This window comes from Drosophila yakuba, chromosome 2R, assembly GCF_016746365.2.
Source record: "Drosophila yakuba strain Tai18E2 chromosome 2R, Prin_Dyak_Tai18E2_2.1, whole genome shotgun sequence".
Lineage (NCBI taxonomy): Eukaryota > Metazoa > Arthropoda > Insecta > Diptera > Drosophilidae > Drosophila > Drosophila yakuba.
This window is the reverse complement of record NC_052528.2, coordinates 6,067,616-6,089,470: the sequence shown is the minus strand read 5'-3', so window position 1 is coordinate 6,089,470 and position 21,855 is coordinate 6,067,616. Positions and strand designations below refer to the sequence as shown.

The 21,855-nt window shown below is 39.2% G+C and overlaps 3 protein-coding genes and 2 long non-coding RNA genes across 5 annotated transcripts; 3 read left to right on the top strand and 2 right to left on the bottom strand.

Moving 5' to 3' along the window:
* Positions 1–1,558: 1,558 nt before the first annotated feature.
* Positions 1,559–2,480, top strand: LOC26535828. Its single transcript, XR_001454181.2, has 2 exons — positions 1,559–1,676; positions 1,778–2,480. It is a non-coding gene; the product is annotated as an uncharacterized LOC26535828 (long non-coding RNA).
* A 2,820-nt stretch (positions 2,481–5,300) lies between these two features.
* On the bottom strand, positions 5,301–6,454 carry LOC120321019. The gene is made up of 2 exons (XR_005560574.2): positions 5,977–6,454; positions 5,301–5,918 (listed from the first exon to the last, which is right to left on the bottom strand). It is a non-coding gene; the product is annotated as an uncharacterized LOC120321019 (long non-coding RNA).
* On the top strand, positions 5,482–7,491 carry LOC6529443 (class E basic helix-loop-helix protein 22). The gene is made up of 3 exons (XM_002090411.4): positions 5,482–5,725; positions 6,425–7,023; positions 7,084–7,491. The coding sequence occupies exons 2-3, from the start codon at positions 6,452–6,454 to the stop codon at positions 7,208–7,210; spliced, it is 699 nt and encodes a 232-aa protein (XP_002090447.1). The 5' UTR covers positions 5,482–5,725; positions 6,425–6,451; the 3' UTR covers positions 7,211–7,491.
* Positions 7,492–7,655: 164 nt separating this feature from the next.
* LOC6529442 (cytochrome b5) lies at positions 7,656–8,504 on the bottom strand. The gene has a single exon (XM_002090410.3). The coding sequence runs from the start codon at positions 8,311–8,313 to the stop codon at positions 7,900–7,902; it is 414 nt and encodes a 137-aa protein (XP_002090446.1). The 5' UTR covers positions 8,314–8,504; the 3' UTR covers positions 7,656–7,899.
* Positions 8,505–10,791: 2,287 nt separating this feature from the next.
* LOC6529441 (synaptotagmin-1) lies at positions 10,792–20,497 on the top strand. The gene is made up of 6 exons (XM_002090409.3): positions 10,792–11,198; positions 17,021–17,228; positions 17,584–17,980; positions 18,042–18,276; positions 18,340–18,837; positions 19,137–20,497. The coding sequence occupies exons 2-6, from the start codon at positions 17,041–17,043 to the stop codon at positions 19,307–19,309; spliced, it is 1,491 nt and encodes a 496-aa protein (XP_002090445.1). The 5' UTR covers positions 10,792–11,198; positions 17,021–17,040; the 3' UTR covers positions 19,310–20,497.
* The last annotated feature ends 1,358 nt before the right edge of the window (positions 20,498–21,855 follow it).

Genomic DNA, 21,855 nt, shown 5'->3' with positions numbered 1-21,855 from the left:
TCGAATGGCTTCTACCGTTACCTGGACTACGATTGTAATTGCAGGCCATGGCTGCCTTTTGGTTAGGGGCATAATCAAAAATGCGTGTGCCACGCTGCCGAACGTAGTATAATCCCAAATCGCACCGAGGGGCATCAGCAACATCGACTTAAGTACACTTTCAAAAAAAGCTGACTAATTAAAATAAATGATAATTCTTATGGAACATCAAGACTTTTGTTAGAATGTGTTGGCTTCGTTTGATTACTAAATGATGCTGGAGTCACATAGATGTTACGTAGTGTCAGAAATAAAAAATGGCATACATTTTATTTTAATTAGATACAAAAATAATAAATTTGGGAACTTCTAAAACCATTTTATTTATATATATCCAAAAAAAAAAAGAGAAGTTTATACCCAGTCTTTAACTAATAAATAAGAGCCTTTGTTGAATAACGTTACTAAATACTCAATATTTGTATATAATATATACAGAAATAAAGACTTAAAGAAATAATGACGTACATAATTATTTTGTATGTCATGCTTTCAATTGATGATTTCTATTTGTGTAGGCCAGAGACCAGAGGTGACTCAGCCGGCATTTATCGAGCTGTACTTGGGGATTGTTGGGTCCATCCAGCCTGCGCCTCCTCCTGCTGATCCACCCACGAACCATCGTCGTTCGTCCTTTGCCCTCGGATCTTGTCCCTCGCATCAAAGTTGTGGCCTTTGTTTTCGCCTGGTTCCCGGTTGCGTGGTCCTTTCTGTGTCCTGTGCGTGGTGGTCCGAGCCTGAAAATTTTTTTGTGTTTTTGTTCCATCCTGTTTCTGCTTTTGGTGTTCGGTTTGGATTCGAGCTCTTCTTTTTCGACTTCCACACGGCCACCCTACTCCCTTTCTGTTTGTGTAACATTCCATATCCATTTGCAACAACGCGCGCAAAACAAAAAAAAAAGCGAAAAGAATAAAGAACCGAAGGGAAACCGACAAACAACCCCTTTGCCACCCTTGGGGGTGGTGCCGAATCCTCCTCAGCCTCGGCCTCATCCTCAGCCTCGTCCTCCGCCCCAGCATCAGCAGCATTTTAATTCGAATTGGTATTGCTCCGGCACTGTTATTGTTGTTTTGTAGCTGGCTTACCACCCCAAACCCCTCCTGGAAAGTCCCTGGGTTCGGGTTCACCCTCGCTGTTTGGTTTCCATTTGATGCTGATAAATTGTAAGTACGCCTGGGTGGGCAGCGGGGTGTTAAGGATTCGCGCTGCAGAGGAAGTTGCATACATCGCATAATTTGATAAAATATTGCACGCTTCGCCCTTTGTCTGAAATTATTATTATTTCGCTTTTTTTTTGGTTGTACGCAGAGCGCATATGATGGGCATTAGATGTAATCAATAAGAGCTCGTCGCAATCCATTCAGTTCGGCTAATGGATGAGAAATCCTATCAAAGTGGCGAAATCTAATTCTGTGCGTTACAGTTTCCTTTTCCGAGGCACGTTTTATGTGCAAATCGGTAATTATTTAGAGTGTGATGGCTTTCACGGGGATTCGATTAAAACAAAGCAAGCCGCACAGTATTTTGGGATTGCCTTCAAAGCGGTATACTTTTGTAGTACCTATATTCAGGAAATTGTGTAACTTGTGGCAATGCGAACAATTAAACTTGAAATTTAATGCGAATTACTTTTGGTGGTGAGACGCTATGTATTTTTCCTAACATATGTTTATGTGATTTTACTCAATAAGCCTAAAACAAAATCTTGCAAATGTTTCTCGTGTTTTTCCTTTGTTAGCCAAAATAGGCCAAGTTTATCTTGGCTTGAAGAACTTTCGGCAAATGGCAAAAGCGCATCAAGCCTGTCAAGGCGGAAATGAGCGATAAATATATCTTCATTCGCTTCTTATTTTGAACGCAAGTCGGCAGCGATTTCCCCAGCGTACAATTGGCACATTTTTTGTATTTCGTTGACGTCTGCCAATAAAAGTAACAAAATAAAATATGGCACTGCCAGTGCCAAGAGTGCGTTCTTGTGTGTCTGTGGCTTGGGGATCGGAAGTGCTACCTTGAAAACGATACGCTGGGGAATCATTAGGCGAGCCGTCATGGGCTACCATAAATATTGCCAATTTAACGAAAGCACATCGATAATAAGGTTAGGATGCCTTACACCATATACCCAGGAATCAACTGAATCTCCGAAGAGAGGACAAACAAGAGCGGAGGGCAGAAAACGCCTCTTCATAAATGTGCCAAATTGGGTTTCCAACAATAAAATGCTAATGATTGATTCACATTGCCCCATGGAGTGCTGTTAGTTCGAGCCAAGCCCCACAGAACCAAGGATTCTATGGTTTTGTCTAATTTGCGCATACCCGAACATTAAATTGGGGTTTCGTTTGGGTTTCTGGGCTTTTGCATTTGTAATTTTGCCTGGTGAAAAAGTCAGGGTTGTGAGTGGTCTACAACTCGAATAAAAGATACCTTAAAATTAAAAACGGCTGCCCAATTTAATTACCACGAATTATTAGAAAACTAGGTAAATGTCCGTGCCTTGGATAAAATGTTATTAAATAATTTTCCAAAATTAAATAGTTAAGATACTCACATTTTGAATAGGTGCACTTATGTCCACACCCGCTGCTTAGTTCGTGGGTCATCTATTAACCCATGACAACCCCTTGACGGATCGCGAGGTACGAGCCAAAAAATCCCTGCGCTAGCCATTTACAATTGGTCCGCAGTGCGGAACCTAAGCTAATGATGACTGGCATGCACAAATGTACAAATCTTAATTATGCAAATCACGGTCGCGCATAAATTATGCAAATTATAATGAAATTCCTCATTGCCTTTGCCGGACCTGGGATCCGGGGATCCGGGGACCCGGATACGGACCAGCGACAAATGCTCATCTATATGTATATGGATTGATAAAAATGTGGCCATAAAATGAAAAAACCGAAAATTTAAATTTCGGCTGGCCCGGGGTTGAAAAGTCGAAATGATTTTGTTGGCCGTAGCTGAAGCGCCGTAAATTGCAATGTAAATGCTGCATATATAAACTGAATTAGTCCCAGAACAATTACAGCTAGGGTGAGTGTACTGCGATTGCAAATATACCCGATCCCGAACTCGACCCCGAAACCGGAAAGAACTCTCACAATCACGCTGCAAATGGTGCATTGCCTAGAGGGGCTGTCCAGATTCTGGATTTCATTGAAAATAATGGCATACGGTGACTGCTGCCCCGAACATCTGACACAAAAATTGCCCTACGAAACGAGGGAAGCGCAAACAAAGGCCAAATGGAAAAGTTGCCAGCGCAAATTATTAAATTTATCATGCGCGAAGTCATTAGCTCTGTCGCCCGTGCTCCTAGTTTGACTTATTCTAAGGACTAAACGACTGCAGGCAGCTCCAAGCATACACACTCCGCCACTAATTCATAAATGTCCTGCGAGGCCTGAAGTGTGGAAAGTCATTAGTGGGCATTGCAGTTGACATCAGGATAGAGATGCTGCTCTGGATTTTAAACAACTGCTTTAGCTAGGAAACTTGGAGAACAACCAATAAGGTTCCTTCAAAAATATCATTTGCGAAAAGTTATTTCGAATTTACAAGTCAATAGAGCAATGATCGCTCAAACTTACAATAAATGTTCAGAGTTCTTAGTTTATGGATAATTAATAGTCGTATTTTATGGATAACTTTATAAATTAGCAAAGCTACACAGCTAAATTATTTATCTAAATGTCATGCTTGCTTACCGTTTCTTTAAGATCACCTTTTTAATTATTAACCAAGGCAGCACTAACCGTGAATCTAACAAGAAAGAAGGCTTTAGTCGAGTTACCCGACTATCAGATACCCGTTACTTAGTTAACGAGAAATTTCAACATTATTCTGGCCAACGTTATGTTGGAATATGATCACAAAAATAATAAAATAAAACGGGATGTTTACTCTTGTTAAAAATGTGACCACGACAGCTTGTGGGCGTTAGAGTGGATGTGGCAATATTTGGAAACTTGAGCAGCGTCTATATCTCTAGAATATGCATTCCTAATCTTAAGAATATATATACTTTGTAGGTTCGGTTACATACTTTTCAACGAATCTAGTATACCCTTTTACTCTGCAAGTCCACAAGTATTGGGTACGAGTATAAAAATGATTTGTTCAGACAAAGCCTTTTTGATCATTATGTTCATTTGGTGGACATTTTAATTTTTAGGATTCAATTGCAATGTTTTAAACATTCCAAAAACACAAACATGGGTGCAAAAAACATTTTGAAGTCCTTTTCAATGGAAAAGCACTTTCTCAAAATATTATTAAAAAATAAGTATTTGTATATTTATAACTTATAAAACTGGACCAACCCCATGATTGCTTGAAAATAATAAATATTATACAATTTAATAAATCAAAATTTGGCCTAGAATTGTCTAGCAGTTCCGATCATTTTCCATACCTTTTTCTAGCGTATGCCTTGCCAACGAAAATATTTGGCATGTGCCATTTATGGCATTGTTCCAGCTTTGAACAATGCGATACCATAATTTCCAGGCAACTCGCAAACGCACAAACTCGCTCACGTAGAGAATGCCATGCAGATGCGGCATCCTCTGTGCTATGCTGTATGCCATATAGGCGAAATGCTAGAATGCACAGACTATGGCTGTATTCCGTATTCCTTGTTCCTTGTTCCTCGCTCCTCGTTCAACCCCCTAGGACAGGAATCCAGGGCTGGCCAGGCGGCCCAGGATCAGCAGGCAGTGAGCATGTGATTAGATTCAGTTTCAATGGAAATTGAAATCACAGACAAAGGAGCGGGCCTGCTGGCGCATTCAGGGTGCGAGGGGTGGTGATGGGCCATCAGGGTTGAAAGGAGCGAAGCGATAAAAATCCTGAACAACAAGAAAAATGAATTTTCGGACGGACAGGGCAAGGCATTAAAAACTTCTTACACCTGGAAAAATTGTGCCTGCACTAAAAAATATTCAACAATAAACAAAAAGTTAGTTAGTTTTTGTCAATCCAGTTTGATAATATGTTATTATTATTAAAAGTTCAAGCAAAACCAAATGATACACAAAATAATATAATATAAATAATGTATTTATAAATATTTATTATATATATTGTATTACATGGTATTGGTAACATCTATTTATTTATCCTTATCGTTGCAATACCAAATAAAATTAATAAAAAATATTATTATTATTATGTAGCCTATATTTGAAATATCAAATATGTTTCAAGGTTTATTAATTGCTTTTTTTTAGAGTGCTGAAACTGTGACTCATTCACCTTTGTGAGTATTGGTAATAGTCCTGCTGTGTGTATTGGTGTGGATGCTGCATTATGCGAAGCCCAACCACTAAACGTCAACCACCGGCGTCAACTCCCGACCCACATTTTTATATAGTGGCTCATAATATTCCTTCTGCAGAAAGAGATTAACACCAAACGGCGACGGTGGCGTCGGTGGCAAAAAGTTTATAATCGTCAAACAGGCAGAGCGAAAGAGACGGGCGATTGGAAAACAGAGAGCGAGCGAGCGGAGAAAAATCGGAAAATCGTTATGCGACTACTATAACCCACCACAAAATCGCGGTCGTCTCTGTTGTTGCCGGGCACCTCACACTCGCGCATCGATTCCGATTCCGATTGCGATTCTGGATCTGAATCCTTTGACGCAGCAGACGCATTTTAATTTTTTGCCTGGTTTGTGGTGCGTGCGATTTTTAAAAATGTTTAAATCCGCAAATTCTTTTACCGTTATCTGTGCTCTTTGTCCCCTTCGTACACCGTCAATCTTGTGATTTGTGGTTAATTTAAATGAATAATCCTTTAAGTGTGTCATGAATTAACAGCAAGTTAAATAAAGTGCTGCGGCGATCTTGCATATTTGATAATCCATTTTGCTGGGTTAATAATTGCCAAATATATTATTTACGTTCAATTTTAAAGTTTATTACTTACTTAAGTGCTGAGCTCTTTAATAATTATAAAACCGTTTAAATTGTATTCATTATGGAACATCATATTGAAACATCCTTTTAAATTGTTCTACTCCACAGCGCCACCTATAAAAAGCTTTAATAAATATAAATTAATTTTTTTAATCTGGCTATGGCTTGATATGTTGGTTTTGGATTTAAAGAATCCTTAAATGGTACGCGGCTTTTATTAAATTAAGGAAATACTTAGGAGGCTTTTGAAATGTATTAAGCCAAAGTGTTTTAGTGTACAAAATAAGAGCTCCACCTATAGAAAGCTTTGATAACCTAATAAGTACATCAAATTCCGCCAGATGGCGCTACCAAACAGCGATAATTTCCACCCCTATTTATTAGTATCCTCGTGCAACCCTGCAACACAATAATTTTGAGATTACACATCCCTTACACATAAACCTTTTTTTTCACAGCTGAGAAAGCTACCCAAAATAATATAAATGGATCCCTCGAATCTGGCCTTTGGGTTTCCCGGTCTCCCCAACCACGGACACATGCCAATACCTCCCACCGCCAATATGCTTGGTGGCCAGCATCCAGCGCCCACCGCCAGCCCACCACAAAGCGTCCCCGGCCGTCGGACTCCACTTGGATCGGTTGGTCTGGGTGGCTTCTATGCCCAGGGAATGGGCATGTCCCAGCAGCCACCGACGGATGAGAACAAACCAGGACCCAGTGCTCCGGAGAAGCCACTGAGTCCCACGGCCGCCGCCATCGCAGCCATTGCCATCAGTGGTGGCACCACCACGGTGGCCGTGTCCAGTGGTGGAGCCAGCGGAAGTGGCTCCAACAGTGGCAAGCAGAAAAACCGCCAAGGAAAGACGGTGAGGCTGAACATAAATGCCCGGGAACGACGAAGGATGCACGATTTGAATGACGCCCTCGATGAGCTGAGAAGTGTGATTCCCTATGCCCATTCGCCGTCTGTGCGAAAGCTGTCGAAAATAGCCACCTTACTGCTGGCTAAGAACTATATTCTAATGCAGCAAAATGCCCTCGAAGAGTTGAGAAGGTAACAGAATACATTACTATGCTCAAATAGAAATATTAACATATATATGTTTGTTTTTAGACTACTGGCCTATATACAAAGCACCACGGGAGCAGCACCTCTTGACTTGGGTGCCTTTCCGGCGGCTGCCAAATTGCAGGCCCTCCTTCAAGGACCTCACAACGAACCACCGACTAGCAGCAGTTAAATACGAGTGGAAACCTCCACGAACCACGGTTCAACTGATAAGCAATCCATTTATGAGCAATACTTTTAAGTCAATTGGAAAGAAAATGCCAAATACTTGTGTACTAGTCAGACGAAAGAAGGTTGATAGAGTTGAAAAAGCCTCTTATCAGAGCAGCCAAGTGAAAATCTGTTCAGTGATATTTATTTTTGTCATAAGCATTTCTTATTTATGCATTTACCTAATGTCAACCAATATGTGTAAGATGAATATTAACGAATAAAGTATTATTGAAGTAGGGAGTATGTCGTTAGACTTGGAAAATTCATTTCACCATCAGCACTGATAAAAACCAGACATTTTCCTGAGTCCGCATGCAAATGAACAATTCGTTTCAAGCTCTTAAACAAGCTGCAAACCCAACCAACCATTTTAATCAGCTAGTGACAAACATCAAAAAACACACTCACAATAAAAATAATTTAATCTTAAATCCGTTTCAAGTCTTGGCAAAAATATTTAACATATAAACATACATAGTTGGCTGAATGGTTTTTGATGATTAAGCGAAAGCCGTTTAGCGGAATTCGAAATAAGCTGATTACAACTAGAAAACTAGTCGATGAATACTCTAAAAATATATATAGACATATACGACATGGAGGACGGCGGCGAAGGCGATCGGTGCAAAATCGGCTAGCATTATATTATTATTCCGGTATGCCCAGGGACAAAACCTTGTTTTTGCCAGTGCGAAAGATGTGCTGCTTGGTGGGAAGTTGGCCGATCAGGAAATCCTTCATCAATTCGATGGCATCCCCAGAGTGTCCTGTGCCATGGAAGGCGATGGTGGCATCTCGTCCTGCGTGATCCATGATGACGTCGTCGCCGCCGGGATGATCCCTCAGAAAGTGCGTCACATCGTAAACTCTGTCGTAGATCACCACCCAGCAGTCGTCGAAGCTGTCGTGCTGGGCCACCTCCTCCAAAGTGATCTCCGGCAGATCTTCCAGCTTTAGGCGTTGCTTTTTGCTCGGCACAACCACCACCTGGTTACTGGATTTCCCATGTCCCAAGGGAACAATCCTCAGCGATTGCAAGAGGTTCGTCAACGCGGATGACATGTTATAAGTATGCAATTACTTTCACTTTTACTTATATCAGATACAATGATTTGTTTAAGCCGCCCGATCACTTCAGACAGCCGGCAGTCGAGTCAAGTTGAGTTCTGCTTGGTCGGTTTCAATTCCAGTTTTACTTGGGGTCTTGAGTGTCTTTCATGTTCAGCCACCGGTGCTGGAGTGTCATTCATGCCTTGGATTGTAATCGTTTTATAAATGACAACACGTGAGTCGATCGATCGATCCGAAAGCATGGTGATAAGGCTTCGGGTCCAGAGAAACGAGGCTCTTTAAGATCGGTTTCTGTATTATATATATGTATATATATATACGTCCAAACTCGTTTGCAATCATATTCACGGGAGGGCTAGGCATTGCACTGAGATTAAGAGATTGTGCAATAATGTTTTGTGGGTACTCGCATGTACATGAGTCAATTTCCGAATATGCTCGTAAAGACGAGCATAATTTATATATTTCTCGTGGAATCGGGTTGCTTAATGAGCTAATTACTTGCTACCTTATGAATTTAATGGGCCAGCAATTATTATAAGGGAGGCATTTAACGCGCTTATCAGCATTACATTTGATTTATTGGCACAAGTCAAACGTGCACCGGGCGAATCAATTACATCTACTCGAACCGTTTCATCGTCAGTCATTAAGGCAATCAAAATACATTTTGGGTTAATAGCCTGCAGTTATTCGATTTAATTCTTAAATGCGTTTTAATCCGCCAAAAAAACCAAGATTTGTGTCAAGTCTCTGACGTCTTAAATGTTTAAATGTTTTAAATTCTTGAATCGGCTAATGGGAAAAGAGATAATGACATTACTATTATCGCTGACTACAACTTTGAACTTGAAATTGGAATGGATTTTAAAATGATGCCACGCTTTTGACCTTTTTGAACTATGGAAAAGATTTTTATTTAACTTGGAGTGAGTATGTTTAATCAATAACTATTACGAAACTAAGGGTCTGATGAAATTATTCAGACTATTTAATTTCCCATTATTAAATTCCAGACAGAACGAAGTTCATTGATTCTATACATTGTATTGTATAAATAGAAAATACTGCACAGCTAATGAAATATTTTCAATTACGCAGTATAAAACATAAATATTATTCAAAGAAAAAAATACGATAAGAATCATTTTTAAAAAATAACTTTAAAGACGTCACGATTCAATTGTTATTGATAATTTATTATTTCCAATTGAGTTCAAGCTTGATGTGTGGCTTTTACAAGATTTGGTAATCTAATATGCTATCATCTCAGTGTTAAGATCAGCATCATCACGTTAAATAATGATTTAAAACCGCAAAAATATTCAAAGTCGTAGCTGAACGAGCTCTTTAACTGGGCTTAACCATTTGACTTTGACTTTGAGGCTTACAGAGAATAGATATAACCATATTAAATATCTTTTGAGCGTTAGAAGAAGGCTGAGAATAACATTGCTAGCAAAAGGCATAATCTATTCAGGTGTAAGAGGTTATCATTCAAAATGTGCCTGACTGTGAGCTTGCGTACATTTTTCGGAAAAACGCGAATCTTTCAGTGACAAGAACATTTGATTAATTGCCTAGTGCTATCAAATTAGTCTAGAAATAGTATGTAAGGGAAGAGATTATAATTTAGGTCTGACGATTTTTTGCAAAATGCTTAGATCATGCTAAATAATACTAGGACGTTTCAGAACCATTGTCAAGTCCACGGGCAGAATTAATGGTGATTAATCATTGGTTTTTTCTTATAAATTTCAAGTTTTTTTTTCCATAATGAGCTTTTATCAGAATCAACAATAATATATTATTAGTATAATTTTCTTTTTTCCCACAATCAAAATTTGGTTTTGCAAAAAGAGAAAAGGAAGCAATGGACATATTTAAAAAGATAAGAATAACTGCAATTCATTAAGAATAAATACAATCAATATGCAAAAAAAATAATATAAAAGACGGCCAAACAGGCTTCTATTTTTATTTCATTCGTAAACACAATGATTCTGATAATAATATTATATGACAGCTACAAATATATATATTTTCCTAAATAAAGATATAGGTGGCAACGCCTAAAGTAACTGAAATTCTAGAAAGCTTCAAGCTTTTTGGGAAAGGTCTAAATATTAACCGCTTGGGATTTCGCGGGCTTTTTATGAAATTGGCCAGCTGTTGCTCTGTGAGGAGCTTTTGTGTAAGAAAGGCTTTTCCTTCCGGTATTTCCATTACTTTTGGGCAAAAACGGGCGGCCCATAGTTAGTCATTACCTACTACTCTATATATGTTTGAGTGGAAAGTAAGAAACTACATTTTGCTTTCAAAAATAGATCTTTTAAAGAGGAATTTCAAAGGACATTTCCGTTGGGTCTCGAAGTTTCCCATTTGCATTTGTGTGGTGTTACCATAAGCCCATCTGTGTTTTGGGTGCGAGAGTGTGAGTGTGATGGAACATGACATCGGGTAACTGCGTGTAATTTTTGGTGAACAACAACACAGTCGAGTTTCAGCAACGCTGTGGCCAAGTTGTTGAGGCGCGTGAACCAAAAAAAGGGGAAAATTTAGCCGTTTTCAGTTATCTCTTTACTTGGCAACATTTATTTAATGTAATTGACCAGTGTGCGGAGGGGATTATTGAGCTAAAAATTAATAAAAGCTTGCTAATAAGGAAATTGCTCCGAAAACTCGTTAACAACACACAACACGCACAATATGCGATACTCTGCGTAGAGCGAATTGAGCATACGCCACGTTGGACCGTCAAAAGGATTTCGTAAACATATTGTTGCGGTAAACTGCATGCAGCTATTTTATTAAAAAAAAAAGTGTTTGCACATTTTTATTCGGCTCTGCGTCACCGACTTGCATATACTCAAGGGGTAAGTGCTGAAACAGCTGTTTGATCCGTTTGAACTCAATTTACATATAAATTCGTTGTTATAATTTGCTAAAATAGTTAAGTCACGTTTCGAAAACAAGCCAATCAATATTTAATGGGTTGTATTTGCTTTGAAGTGGACTGAAATTTTTATTGAACAATGGTTTCGTCGAGCAAATGTAATTTGAACTTGTTGGACCAGTAAATTGATTTTCTAGACGAAAGAGGAAGTGTAAGCTGACAAACTTTTATTGTAAAAGTTGAGCTAGTGTATTATTCTTTGTAAATCGTCTTGAGAAAAGTTCTGTTTGACTTTCTGAAGAAATATTTTAAATGAAATAGTTGAAAAACGAAACATAAATTGAGGATAGTTTGCGATTATTCTTATAGGAGTTGGCAGTACAATTATTGTAACTTTCGGAAAGTTAAATTCAAACATTAAACACTCAATTCCTTTAATTAAAATTGTAAAATGTAAATAATTTCTTATTATTATCGGCGTAATGGCCTCACTTTTTAAATTTTAGTTGAACCCTAAATAAAATCTCTTAAAAGCATCGCCTAAGAAGTAATATAATATGATATCAGAAAATATGTCACTTTCCATTGATGCAAATCAGATTTGTAGAAAATTGTTTGCATTGGAAAATGAGTTTCCCTTTCGCTCAGCGAGAGTTGTTTTCGAGCACTCATCGCGGCAGAAATGATTGCTGATTAAAAAGATTGCATTGCGTATACGCCATGTAGAGCACGTTGTGCATTAGGCGTGATAAAACCTTTCAAAGCAAAGGTACTTTAATTTAATTAGTAGAGAGCGTGTGCGGGATCCCTTTCCCAATTCCGTATTCCGTTTGAAAAGACAGTGAGTATTTCGTTCGGAATTTCTCAGACGCGTGCTGTTTAACCTGGTGGAGCAGCCAGGAAACGTTGGCCGCGTTGGCCACGCTGGCAGCCACTCAAACACAACAACCATGTCCTTGAAACACCCGTTTGTGGCCGTGACCCTCGACCTCCATTCCGTAGCCGAATCGAGCGACCTTCGTCATATGTATTCTGTGCCTGGGATTTGCGTGTCAGGCAGTCAACAGGCTGCACTGAAGAAGTGCATTTATTATAGACATCTTTGGCCGTAAGGCCATGAATATTTATCCCGTGTCCAAAGATTAATGCATTTTTAATGCAAAAACGTCGCCAGAAGCCACAGGAAAAATTGACGAGGCCATAAAGAAGCTCACAGGCAGCCATGTTTGTTAACTTGTTGAGTTATTGGCAGCTCTTTAGCCTGTGACCCGCCACCCTTGGCTGCTTTATGTACCCACATAGCCAGCCGTGCGGGTTTCTCTTTGTTCCAAACACAAGTATTAAAATCACACTTATTATTTCCGTAGCCCTCGCCAGGACATGTTTTTTCTTTTATTTTTCTTTTTTGCCATCCCGAGAGCGCATGTAAACATTTTTCGTTGTTTACTTCTTGGGCATTTTCAGCGTTTTAATGAGCGTTTTATTGTTTGTTTTTATGCTCCCGCCCTTAGACTTGAGGCGCATAACTTTGGGTCACTTTATTAAATTGCTGTTTATCTTGCTTTCGCCAGTTTCTCTCTTATATTTTTTATTTCAATATTTTCTATGTCCCGCCGGTCGGATCCCATGGTTTAATGGCCTGTGGCGAATTGACATATGGTTGTTGATTTTAATGGGATCTCTTATTCTACTTTTATCGCATATAGAGGGCTTTGGCGTGTTTTCAAATGAGAGTAAAAGGATTGGCATGACTTGCACATGCTATCTATAGTTGATCGTTGACTTTTAAAATGTCTGCGGTATAAAAAAAAATGTTGTTTGTATATAGTACTTATTGAATGTGATGTTTTCATCGAAAATATATTTCTGGGCAACGCTAACATTTGCTTTTTTCGTGCTGTGACTTTCGGCTTAAATCGTACGTACATATATCTACTAGGAATTCAGTTAGTTTTACAAATTTACAAGCTGTTTCTATTCCTTCTTGAGAAGTTTATTAATCATTTTATGCCTTTGCCCGGGTTCCTCGGCAATTCTCAGCTGCTTATAGTACATCCCTTTTATCCCCGCCATAAGCTATAAATATTCATTGATGGCTAATTAGCAAAGACGGCGTTGGGGTCAGCCTCCAATTTGCCCTGCCGATCCCATTGACATTAAGGACCACGACTCGCAATGCCATCGGTGGTAGATAATCAACTCGAATAACAAAAGCAGACATACTACGGTCACTCAAGGGGGGCAAACGGGGGTGATAATGATGTTGCCGATGTGGACAAACTAGCGCCTCGAATGTGTCAATTTGGCGCGTATTACAAATTGCTGATGCCTGCTTATTGACGGCCAGGACCTCCGGATCCTGGAGGACACTGTGGCCCTCGTGCCGTGTATATTAGTTTAGCCAGTGCTGCGTGTTTATGCAAACCGAAGGTTTTTCATCTGTTGCTCCAGGGACCGTGTATGTACTGCACTGGATGCGTTGAAACCAAATGAAACTTCAACGCAGGTGAGGAAGGACACGAGCTAATGGATTCCAGGTCGGCAGGAGCCTTCATAATCTTGCTTATACAACTGGGCAGAGTTTATAAAACACAAGCCGACAAAATCAATAACAAAGAGTGGAAGTTGCTAAAAAAATATCATTGCAAATAACTTCATGGCTTATGTAAAATATTTACATATCTTTTCCTTTTTGTATTGAGTACAGAAGAGTCTACAAAACTGCCTACACAAATTATTTTTTTTTTAATCCAAATTAAAAATTTGAGTAAATTAGTTGAAGTTTATTCGTTTTGTTGACAGTAATACTTCAATATTTCTCTGAGTGCCGTTTGCAATTGCCGTTGTTTAGTCCTGGTCTCTCTTGGTCTAGTGCAATCCAGGACAACAGCAACACGCGCATTCTCGTGGATTCGATGTCGTTATCTAATTACTGTTGCCAGGGACAGGTGTGCATCCAGTACCCGGGCCAGTGTTTCCGCAATGCTCTACGACAGGATAATCCAAACAATGGCTACGGAAGCCCGGAAGGATAACAGGATAGGGGCAAAGTACTTCCGGAAGTCAAAGGAAAATGATAGTTTAATGGAACTTGTTTAGCTTATAAAACGAGCTCAGTCAGAACATTTTGCCACGTGAACAGACACAACCAATCAAGCTTTTTTTTACTGCAAAGCAATAAGATTCGCATTTTTCTTTGCTTTAAAGAGTTTTTCAACGAAGTAGTCTCATCCCCAGCAAACTTCCCTGGCAACAGAATAATAGGGTGTTTGCCTTGCTGACTGCTGCAGTTGTCCACATTCTTTGCAAAAGCAGCAGGGCGTGGATTTGAACTGGCAGCTGGGACCATTCCTCGAGCTTTTGAGTCACAAAACACTTCATTAGACTAATGAGCATAATTTGCCATAATTGCGCAATTCAAGAGCTCTGCGACCGTTGAAAGGGATCTTAATCTATACTTTTTTTTTTAACGCGAATGATGAAATCGCCATCCAAAGCTGGGTGAAATCACGGGAATGAGCTGGCCCACACACCCACCGTTTTCCCAGGCATTCAATGAACCATTCGGCTGGTTTTATCGATTAGATAAACTTAATTTTAGTCGCTCGCTCGGTCCACACATTAGGGGACTTTGAGGGACGCGTTTCTGGCCTTGACTTTGCTGCGACGCAAACAAAATCGCAGGCGGAAGTAGTGCGGTCTTATCTAGAGGTTCCAGCGAAAAGTGAAAATGTGCACGATTATGCCGCAAAATGATTTACAAAGCCAGACAGTCGGGCCAAAAGGGCCTAAGCGCGGTTTTTGTATTAAAATTTATGACAGGAGCAATAAATCCCTATGCCCACAGGCCCACACACGTGTGAATGATGCATGTGGGCAAATACTGGGCTTAAAAAGGAAACCGGGGACAGATTTTTGAAAATACCCTTTCAAAGCTTTTTGCTAAAACAAGCTATTAAGACGGTTTTGGAATATAATTATTTTAAAGCTTTGGGGGTTTTAATTTTTTAAATGGGTTGAAAGACTGACTGTAAGACTTTGACTATATGTATATTCGTATTTTTATTTCTGTACCTTATTGTTTTTAATCTTTTTAACAATATTACAAATCCCATTTCAAGTAAGGGTAGAACATTTTGAGCGAGATACCAGTGTCAGGATATGACCTGACATTCACATCCTGACACTCGCGCAGGCGGCGCAGAAGGACACCTCAACTGACTGACTGAATGACTGACTGATGATGTGGGGTGTGGCGGAGCGATCTGCTCAATTTGACATTGATTGGGTTATGTGTGATTTACAAAAGCGAGGAGCCGCCTATGCTGAAAAGCAGCAGGTGATATCAGCAGGCTATAATTTTGCCATATTTCTCAGCGGATTTAGGAGCGATTGAATGGGAAATTACTGGGAATGTCTACTCAAAGCGCTTAAATTCTACCCGACGTATTTCACCAAATTTACTGCTTTGTCTTTTGCCATTTCAGCTTATCTTCGCAACTGTCAAAGTTTAAATTAAAACTAATTTCATAAATTTTCCAAGCAGCCCCATTAGGCCTCCAACACACTTATTTGCACATAAGGGCACATAAATCATTTCCCGCAGATTTTCCAAGAAACTAAGAGATGGGAGGAGGGAAACAGGGAATTGAACCCGCATACACACCTCATGCAATTGCCATAAAAGAAACCGTAGACCCAAAACAAAAGTTAGACGTAAATAAATAATGAGCGAAAAGTAAATTTGCAGAGATTGGCCAGAAAAAGCGGAGTGGTTTGAAAAGGGAAAGGGTCCGAGGTAAGAAATGAAACGCAGGACTCATCCAAAGGTGGCTTTCAAATATAAACATACTAATTAATTAACAAGTCGGCTATACATTTTTTCTTTTCAACAGACTGCGCTTCATCTTGTTGGCAGTTCTCTGCGCCCTTTACATTAACTGTACACAGAAAATTGTTATAATAACACCGAAAAATACACATTTTAGGTTAATAGCGTGAATATTATTTCTCAATTTAAAATATGCAAGGTAGTGCCTTTTCCTAATGAAAATACTACATTCCTTTAAATGTAATTTCGAAATCTGGTAATAATAGGGGCTGGAATTATATTCAAAGTTGCATAATGATGATTAGATTATCCTTTGAATGTGTCATTCTAAGATCGCAAGTGTCAATCTTTACTTTAATTGATAAAAGAATAAACAGTTCAATTTTCATTTAATCATCACATACCTTTCAAAAAAGGGTGCAGGGTGCAACTACAAAACTGTGCTACAGTTTTTTGTTTTAAGTGTGGGTGTAATTTGGCGGATTTTGTAGGACTTCTTGGGATGAGGGTCAGCTGGCAGTTTGCTCGGCTAATTGCGAACTAACCGAGACCGAGTCGCCTTTATGGCAATTTTGTGTGGTTGCGGTCTGAGAAAGACAAAGCACGGCACCTCAATTAGCCTCCTGGTGGATCCTTGCTGCTGGTGGGTGGCAGTGAGCACGTGCCGGTGGTCAGGATTCTGCGGTGCCCCACAAACGCCACCACCTTAAGCCGGTCAATTAATAACCCACAAAGCCAGGGAGCGGGGAAGATGAATGTCGAACGTGGGGCCTCAAGCTTTGATTTATTTATGAGACACACATCCCGAGGTCCTGACTTGCTAATGAATGTTTTATGGCTAGATTGGGTATCATTAGGCAGGTGGAGAGATGTCGATGCGGGGTCAGGCCGAGTAATTGACCCACATTACCATCTCATGTGTTTTGGAGTAAGGAGTGTCTGCATCCTTTCACATTACTTCTCTTTTCCAGATTCACACTCAGCCGGAGAAATGGACATTGTCATACGTGAGGAGGACATTTCATTGGCCCAAATTGGCGTTTATGCCTCTGTGTCATTCCTGGTTGTTTCCGCTGTTGGGGCAGCCCTCTATACCACCTGCTCGAAACGCTATCGCCTGAACTGGTTCGAACAAAATCTCCTGGAGTCCGCGAACGAAAAGGATGAAGATCAGCAGAGGTGGGTGTCTCCAGAAACTTTAATAATAAACATATTAAAAATAAAAAAAAAGCAAAGGCGATTCCCACATTCAGGAAATATCTATTTTGTTTGTAAATAAAATAATATAATAAATACAATCACATAATATTTTAGAGCTCAATCTCAATGTGAGCGTATACGTAGAACGCATTCTCTTCGTTTCGTTTCTTTTTATTTTATTTTATTTTTCTCTCAAACCCACGGGAATTATTCAGCTTGTAAAAAAAAAGTTCATGGCAAACCTGCTTAAAAGCTGTTCCACAATCAGTTCGAGTTGTAGGGGCACCCTTGGTGGTAGCAACCTTTAAATAATTGTTTTCGTTTGCCTTAACAGGGAGTCTTTGGTTGCCGGTGCCGTAGGCTACAATGTGGACAACGTAAACGAGGTACCGCGTGGGAAATACAGCAGTGGAAATGCCGGTAACATCAGCCCCACCTCATTGAAAAGCGAGGACAATGACCCGGCCTTTTGGGTGCCGTCTTCCGTCACATCCACGGCAGCCATCCAGCAACAAGTGTCCAATACCACCGAGGAGTCCGCACCGCCCACACCTACCTCCCCCACCGGCAGCCTGAAGTCCAACACCTTGTCGTACTGTTCCACCACCTCGGTGCCGATCGCCAGATCCGAGAAGCATGTGGTCCTGGCCATGCATCCCAGCCGGCCCAGAGTGTCCTCCATGAATGCCAAGCTGGATCACACCAAAATCGACATGACCCTGTATAGGAGTGTGAGTGAAGACGGCTTTGTTATTTTAGAAATATGTATTTTATTTTTCTATTAACTGGTAGCACTCGCAGCCGAAGACCCTCAATCCAGTTTCAATCAACGAAGTTCGGGGTAATTTGCATGTGAGCATTGGCTACGATCCAGTTGGTGGTTTGCTAAATGTTCGACTACTGGAGGCCCAGAATCTGCAACCGAGGCAGTTTAGTGGAACTGCCGACCCTTATGCCAAAGTTCGCTTGCTGCCGGATAAAAAGAACTTTTGGCAGACCCGTATACACAAGAGGACCCTGAATCCAGGTGAATAGTTTTGAATATTTCTATTGGGATTTTACGTTAATATCCAAAATAATATCCTCTCAGTTTTCGACGAGCAGTTCGTTTTTGAGGTAACAGCCGGAGTAATTGACAAACGTACTGTGGAAATTTTACTGTACGACTTTGACGCATATTCCCGGCACGTTTGCATCGGAGGAAGTAAACTACATTTGGCCAACCTGGATCTCAGTGAGCAGGTGAAACTGTGGACTCCCCTTAGTTCTGCCTCGGCCCAAGATATGAAAGTGGATCTAGGGGATATAATGGTATCCTTGGCCTATTTGCCCTCAGCGGAGCGTTTGATGGTCGTCCTGATCAAGGCACGAAATCTGCGGATTGTCGACGATGCCCGGAACTCCTCGGATCCGTATGTGAAGGTAACCCTCCTCGGTCCCGGTGGCAAAAAGATAAAGAAACGCAAGACGGGTGTTCAAAGGGGCACCCTGAACCCCGTCTACAATGAGGCTCTTGCTTTCGATGTGGCCAAGGAGACTCTAAAAAACTGTGTACTGGAATTCGCCGTGGTCCACGATGGTCTATTGGGTAAGCAGTGAAATATTTTTGAAGTGATTCCCTTGTTTTTTTAATTGTTTAGTTATCTGGATGTTATTGCATTGCTTATGAAATAAACACTTTAAACGTCTCTCGAAAATAATTGATCGAAATCAGATTACATATTTTGAAACTTTAACTTGATATTGTAGAATTTGTATTCAAATTTCCAATCTTGTGTAATCTTTGAATGTGCCTGAGGAAAATTTTAAAGAAAAATGCTATAATAATATTAAATATGTACGTTGTAATTTTTGTAAAAGTAATCATTCTTTTTATGTATATTGCAGGATCAAGTGAAATTTTAGGACGAACTCTCATTGGAAACTCTCCCGAAGTACGCACCGAGGAAAAAATATTTTTTGAAGAAGTTTTTCGCGCTAAAAATGCTACGGCTCAATGGGTTCCACTGCAAGAACCGGCAAACAATTTGGCCACAGCAGCCAAAAGTTCAAAGAACTAGATTTCTGCATTATTGTAAAAGTATTTTTCCAGTATTTCCACCGATGCCATCCTAGTTTCAAAGGATGTGTGTGTACTCGGTTCTAGTCGATTAAAATACCAAAATATCCTGTTGGATTGTGTCTCATAAGAGACATTAATGGTTGCAGACTTGGATGCGTGTAGAAATGTGAATGAAGTGAATTTCCAAACCTTTTTTTGTGTTAGCACTGACATGTTATTAACACTATAAGATTCTGTAATGCGATAGAATCACTTAATTCAAAATAAATTATATATATATTCTGTATATATACATACATATATAAATCTATTACGCTTTAACGATCGGAAGAAAACATATTTAAAGCTTTGTTTTCTCAGATTGAACTTTTGCAATTAACTCTTTGAAATTGAAAATATCAATTTTACACCCTGAGTCCCTATATTCGTACATCAAAAGTAAAACGTATTAGCAAAATACTGAATGTGGAAACTAGGAACCCTTTTTAAAAATAGCAGAAGCATTAAAAAAGTAATTGTCCTTTTTTTTATACAATTTCGCGTAAGCCACTCCTATTATTGTGAATATAGCTGCACACGTACATATATCATATAAATAATGTGTAACACGAATTTGGCGATTTACTAACCAAAAGTTTAATGACATAAGGGAACTTGCAGGGATACGTTTTAAGAAGAAAAAAGAGTCGAAACAGAAGGTCACAATAAATCACCAACAGTTTCAAACATGGTCAAATATAACTCAATGAATGTGCTTTGTACGGTATCAATTAATAAAAGAAAATATATATTTCATATACATTTTATGTGTCAAAAATGTCAAGATGTACCTAAAATATAAACCTTTACCGTAAACAAATTACCAAAACCATATAGGAAGCAAGCGATGATTTTAAAATTATTTTTATAAGTTACGCAATGGTTTCAGGGCACAGAGGGCACAAAAATAACAGAATTATACATAGTTTGATTTCTCGCATTATAACAATTTGTTGAACATATGCACAGCAAGTAGAAATATTTGTATCCAAATAAAAGGATTCTTATATGCATTATTATTAATGTGGTGATTACAGTAATTTTTGTCTATATAGTAGATATAGGTTAAACGCACTATGTATTTCATAATCGCAAAATACATAATCTTATCCATGTGAAATAAAGTTCTTAGATCTTAGAAAATAAATTTGTTTTTTTTTTTGCTATTGAGCCTAGATTTGGGTTACACGTTATTCAGAGCACGTTATTCGTTGAGGTTAATTATCAAACTTTCCCCTGACCAAACGTAAATTAATTTCAAGCATCAACTTCAAACGCTAGAGGTTTCCCTTTCTGTGGAACGAAACCAAAGAAATCCCTGCCCCCGTTTTCCCTTTATCGTGGACATTGAGCCTTAAATTTTTTGGTGGGCGAAGCGAACTTGTTGGCCAAGTTAGCGTGCAAAAAAGAAAAGTTTCCGGCAAACCCGTTAACTAATTTTCTAAAATTGACTGATAAATCCGCCGGGAGCTACGAAGGGCAACGCTACATTGGATGTTAAAGCAGCCATGCAGGACATGCCCCAGGACCTGCGAACTGTTGCGGCTGTCAGTATAAGTTCACCGTAAATTTTCTTTTCAATCAAAATGTGCTTTCATTCAATTTGGAAGGTAGAGGCGGGCATAAGTAGCCCTAGCCATGTCCTGGGGGGGGTGTGGAAGGTCCTAGGAAAAGCTACAAAGGCATCTTTGAGCGGGTGCCGGAAATTGGTGGCGTCGAAAGGGAATCGACATGGATATGCACATGGGTGCATATACAGAAAAATATAACTAGATCTTGAAAAATTTATTAATATTAATATTATTATTGTATTATATTATAATATAACTATTATTTATATAGTATTTTTATTAGTATGTTTATCGAAAAATGAACTTCGTTTACAAAATAACCTTAAAATTAATAAATAACGAAAACGAAAAATCAATTTTAAAATTGACTGGTATATATAGTACGAGTATATAATAATATGCCTAATTTTAGGGATAGTTATCCAACATATTAAAACATTTTAAAAAGTTCGCAATCTTTTGCTCAGAGATAATCTTAGTTTTGCTAAAGACACAAGTCCACAACTACATAACGAAGGGAACCGGAAAGCGATTCAAAAGCGAACTGAACGATAGTCTATTCAAAACGGGTTCAAAGATAAACACAGAAAACAGGGCAAGGTTAGATAAATTATTTACTCGCCACTTCCCCATGTTTTATGCTTTTCAAAGTAACCACTTTCTAGTTTATTATAAAGTTTCTCCAATCAATTACAATGCTCTTTTAAGTTGTGGCCAAGGTCGATGGTCTAATAATGGGCTCAAAAAACTGCTGAAAGTAGAACTGAAAGCAATAAGTATTTTTTAACAAATTAAAAAAAATGTTTTTTTTAAAACACTTTCCTGTTTTGTTATGTTTTTATTTCTACAGTATTTTCTGTCTCTCTATTAAACTTTTCCATTTCCAACCTAAGTTTAAAGTGTGAATCAATGTGGGAGGATCGAACGCTGTCCT

Coding starts and splice junctions, on each gene's coding strand:
- LOC6529443 (XM_002090411.4), top strand. CDS start 6,452: ATGGATCCCTCGAATCTGGCCTTTGGGTTTCCCGGTCTCCCCAACCAC. Junction 7,024..7,083: donor GCCCTCGAAGAGTTGAGAAG/GTAACAGAATAC, acceptor GTTTGTTTTTAG/ACTACTGGCCTATATACAAA.
- LOC6529442 (XM_002090410.3), bottom strand. CDS start 8,313: ATGTCATCCGCGTTGACGAACCTCTTGCAATCGCTGAGGATTGTTCCC.
- LOC6529441 (XM_002090409.3), top strand. CDS start 17,041: ATGGACATTGTCATACGTGAGGAGGACATTTCATTGGCCCAAATTGGC. Junction 18,277..18,339: donor CAAGAGGACCCTGAATCCAG/GTGAATAGTTTT, acceptor ATATCCTCTCAG/TTTTCGACGAGCAGTTCGTT. Junction 18,838..19,136: donor GGTCCACGATGGTCTATTGG/GTAAGCAGTGAA, acceptor TGTATATTGCAG/GATCAAGTGAAATTTTAGGA.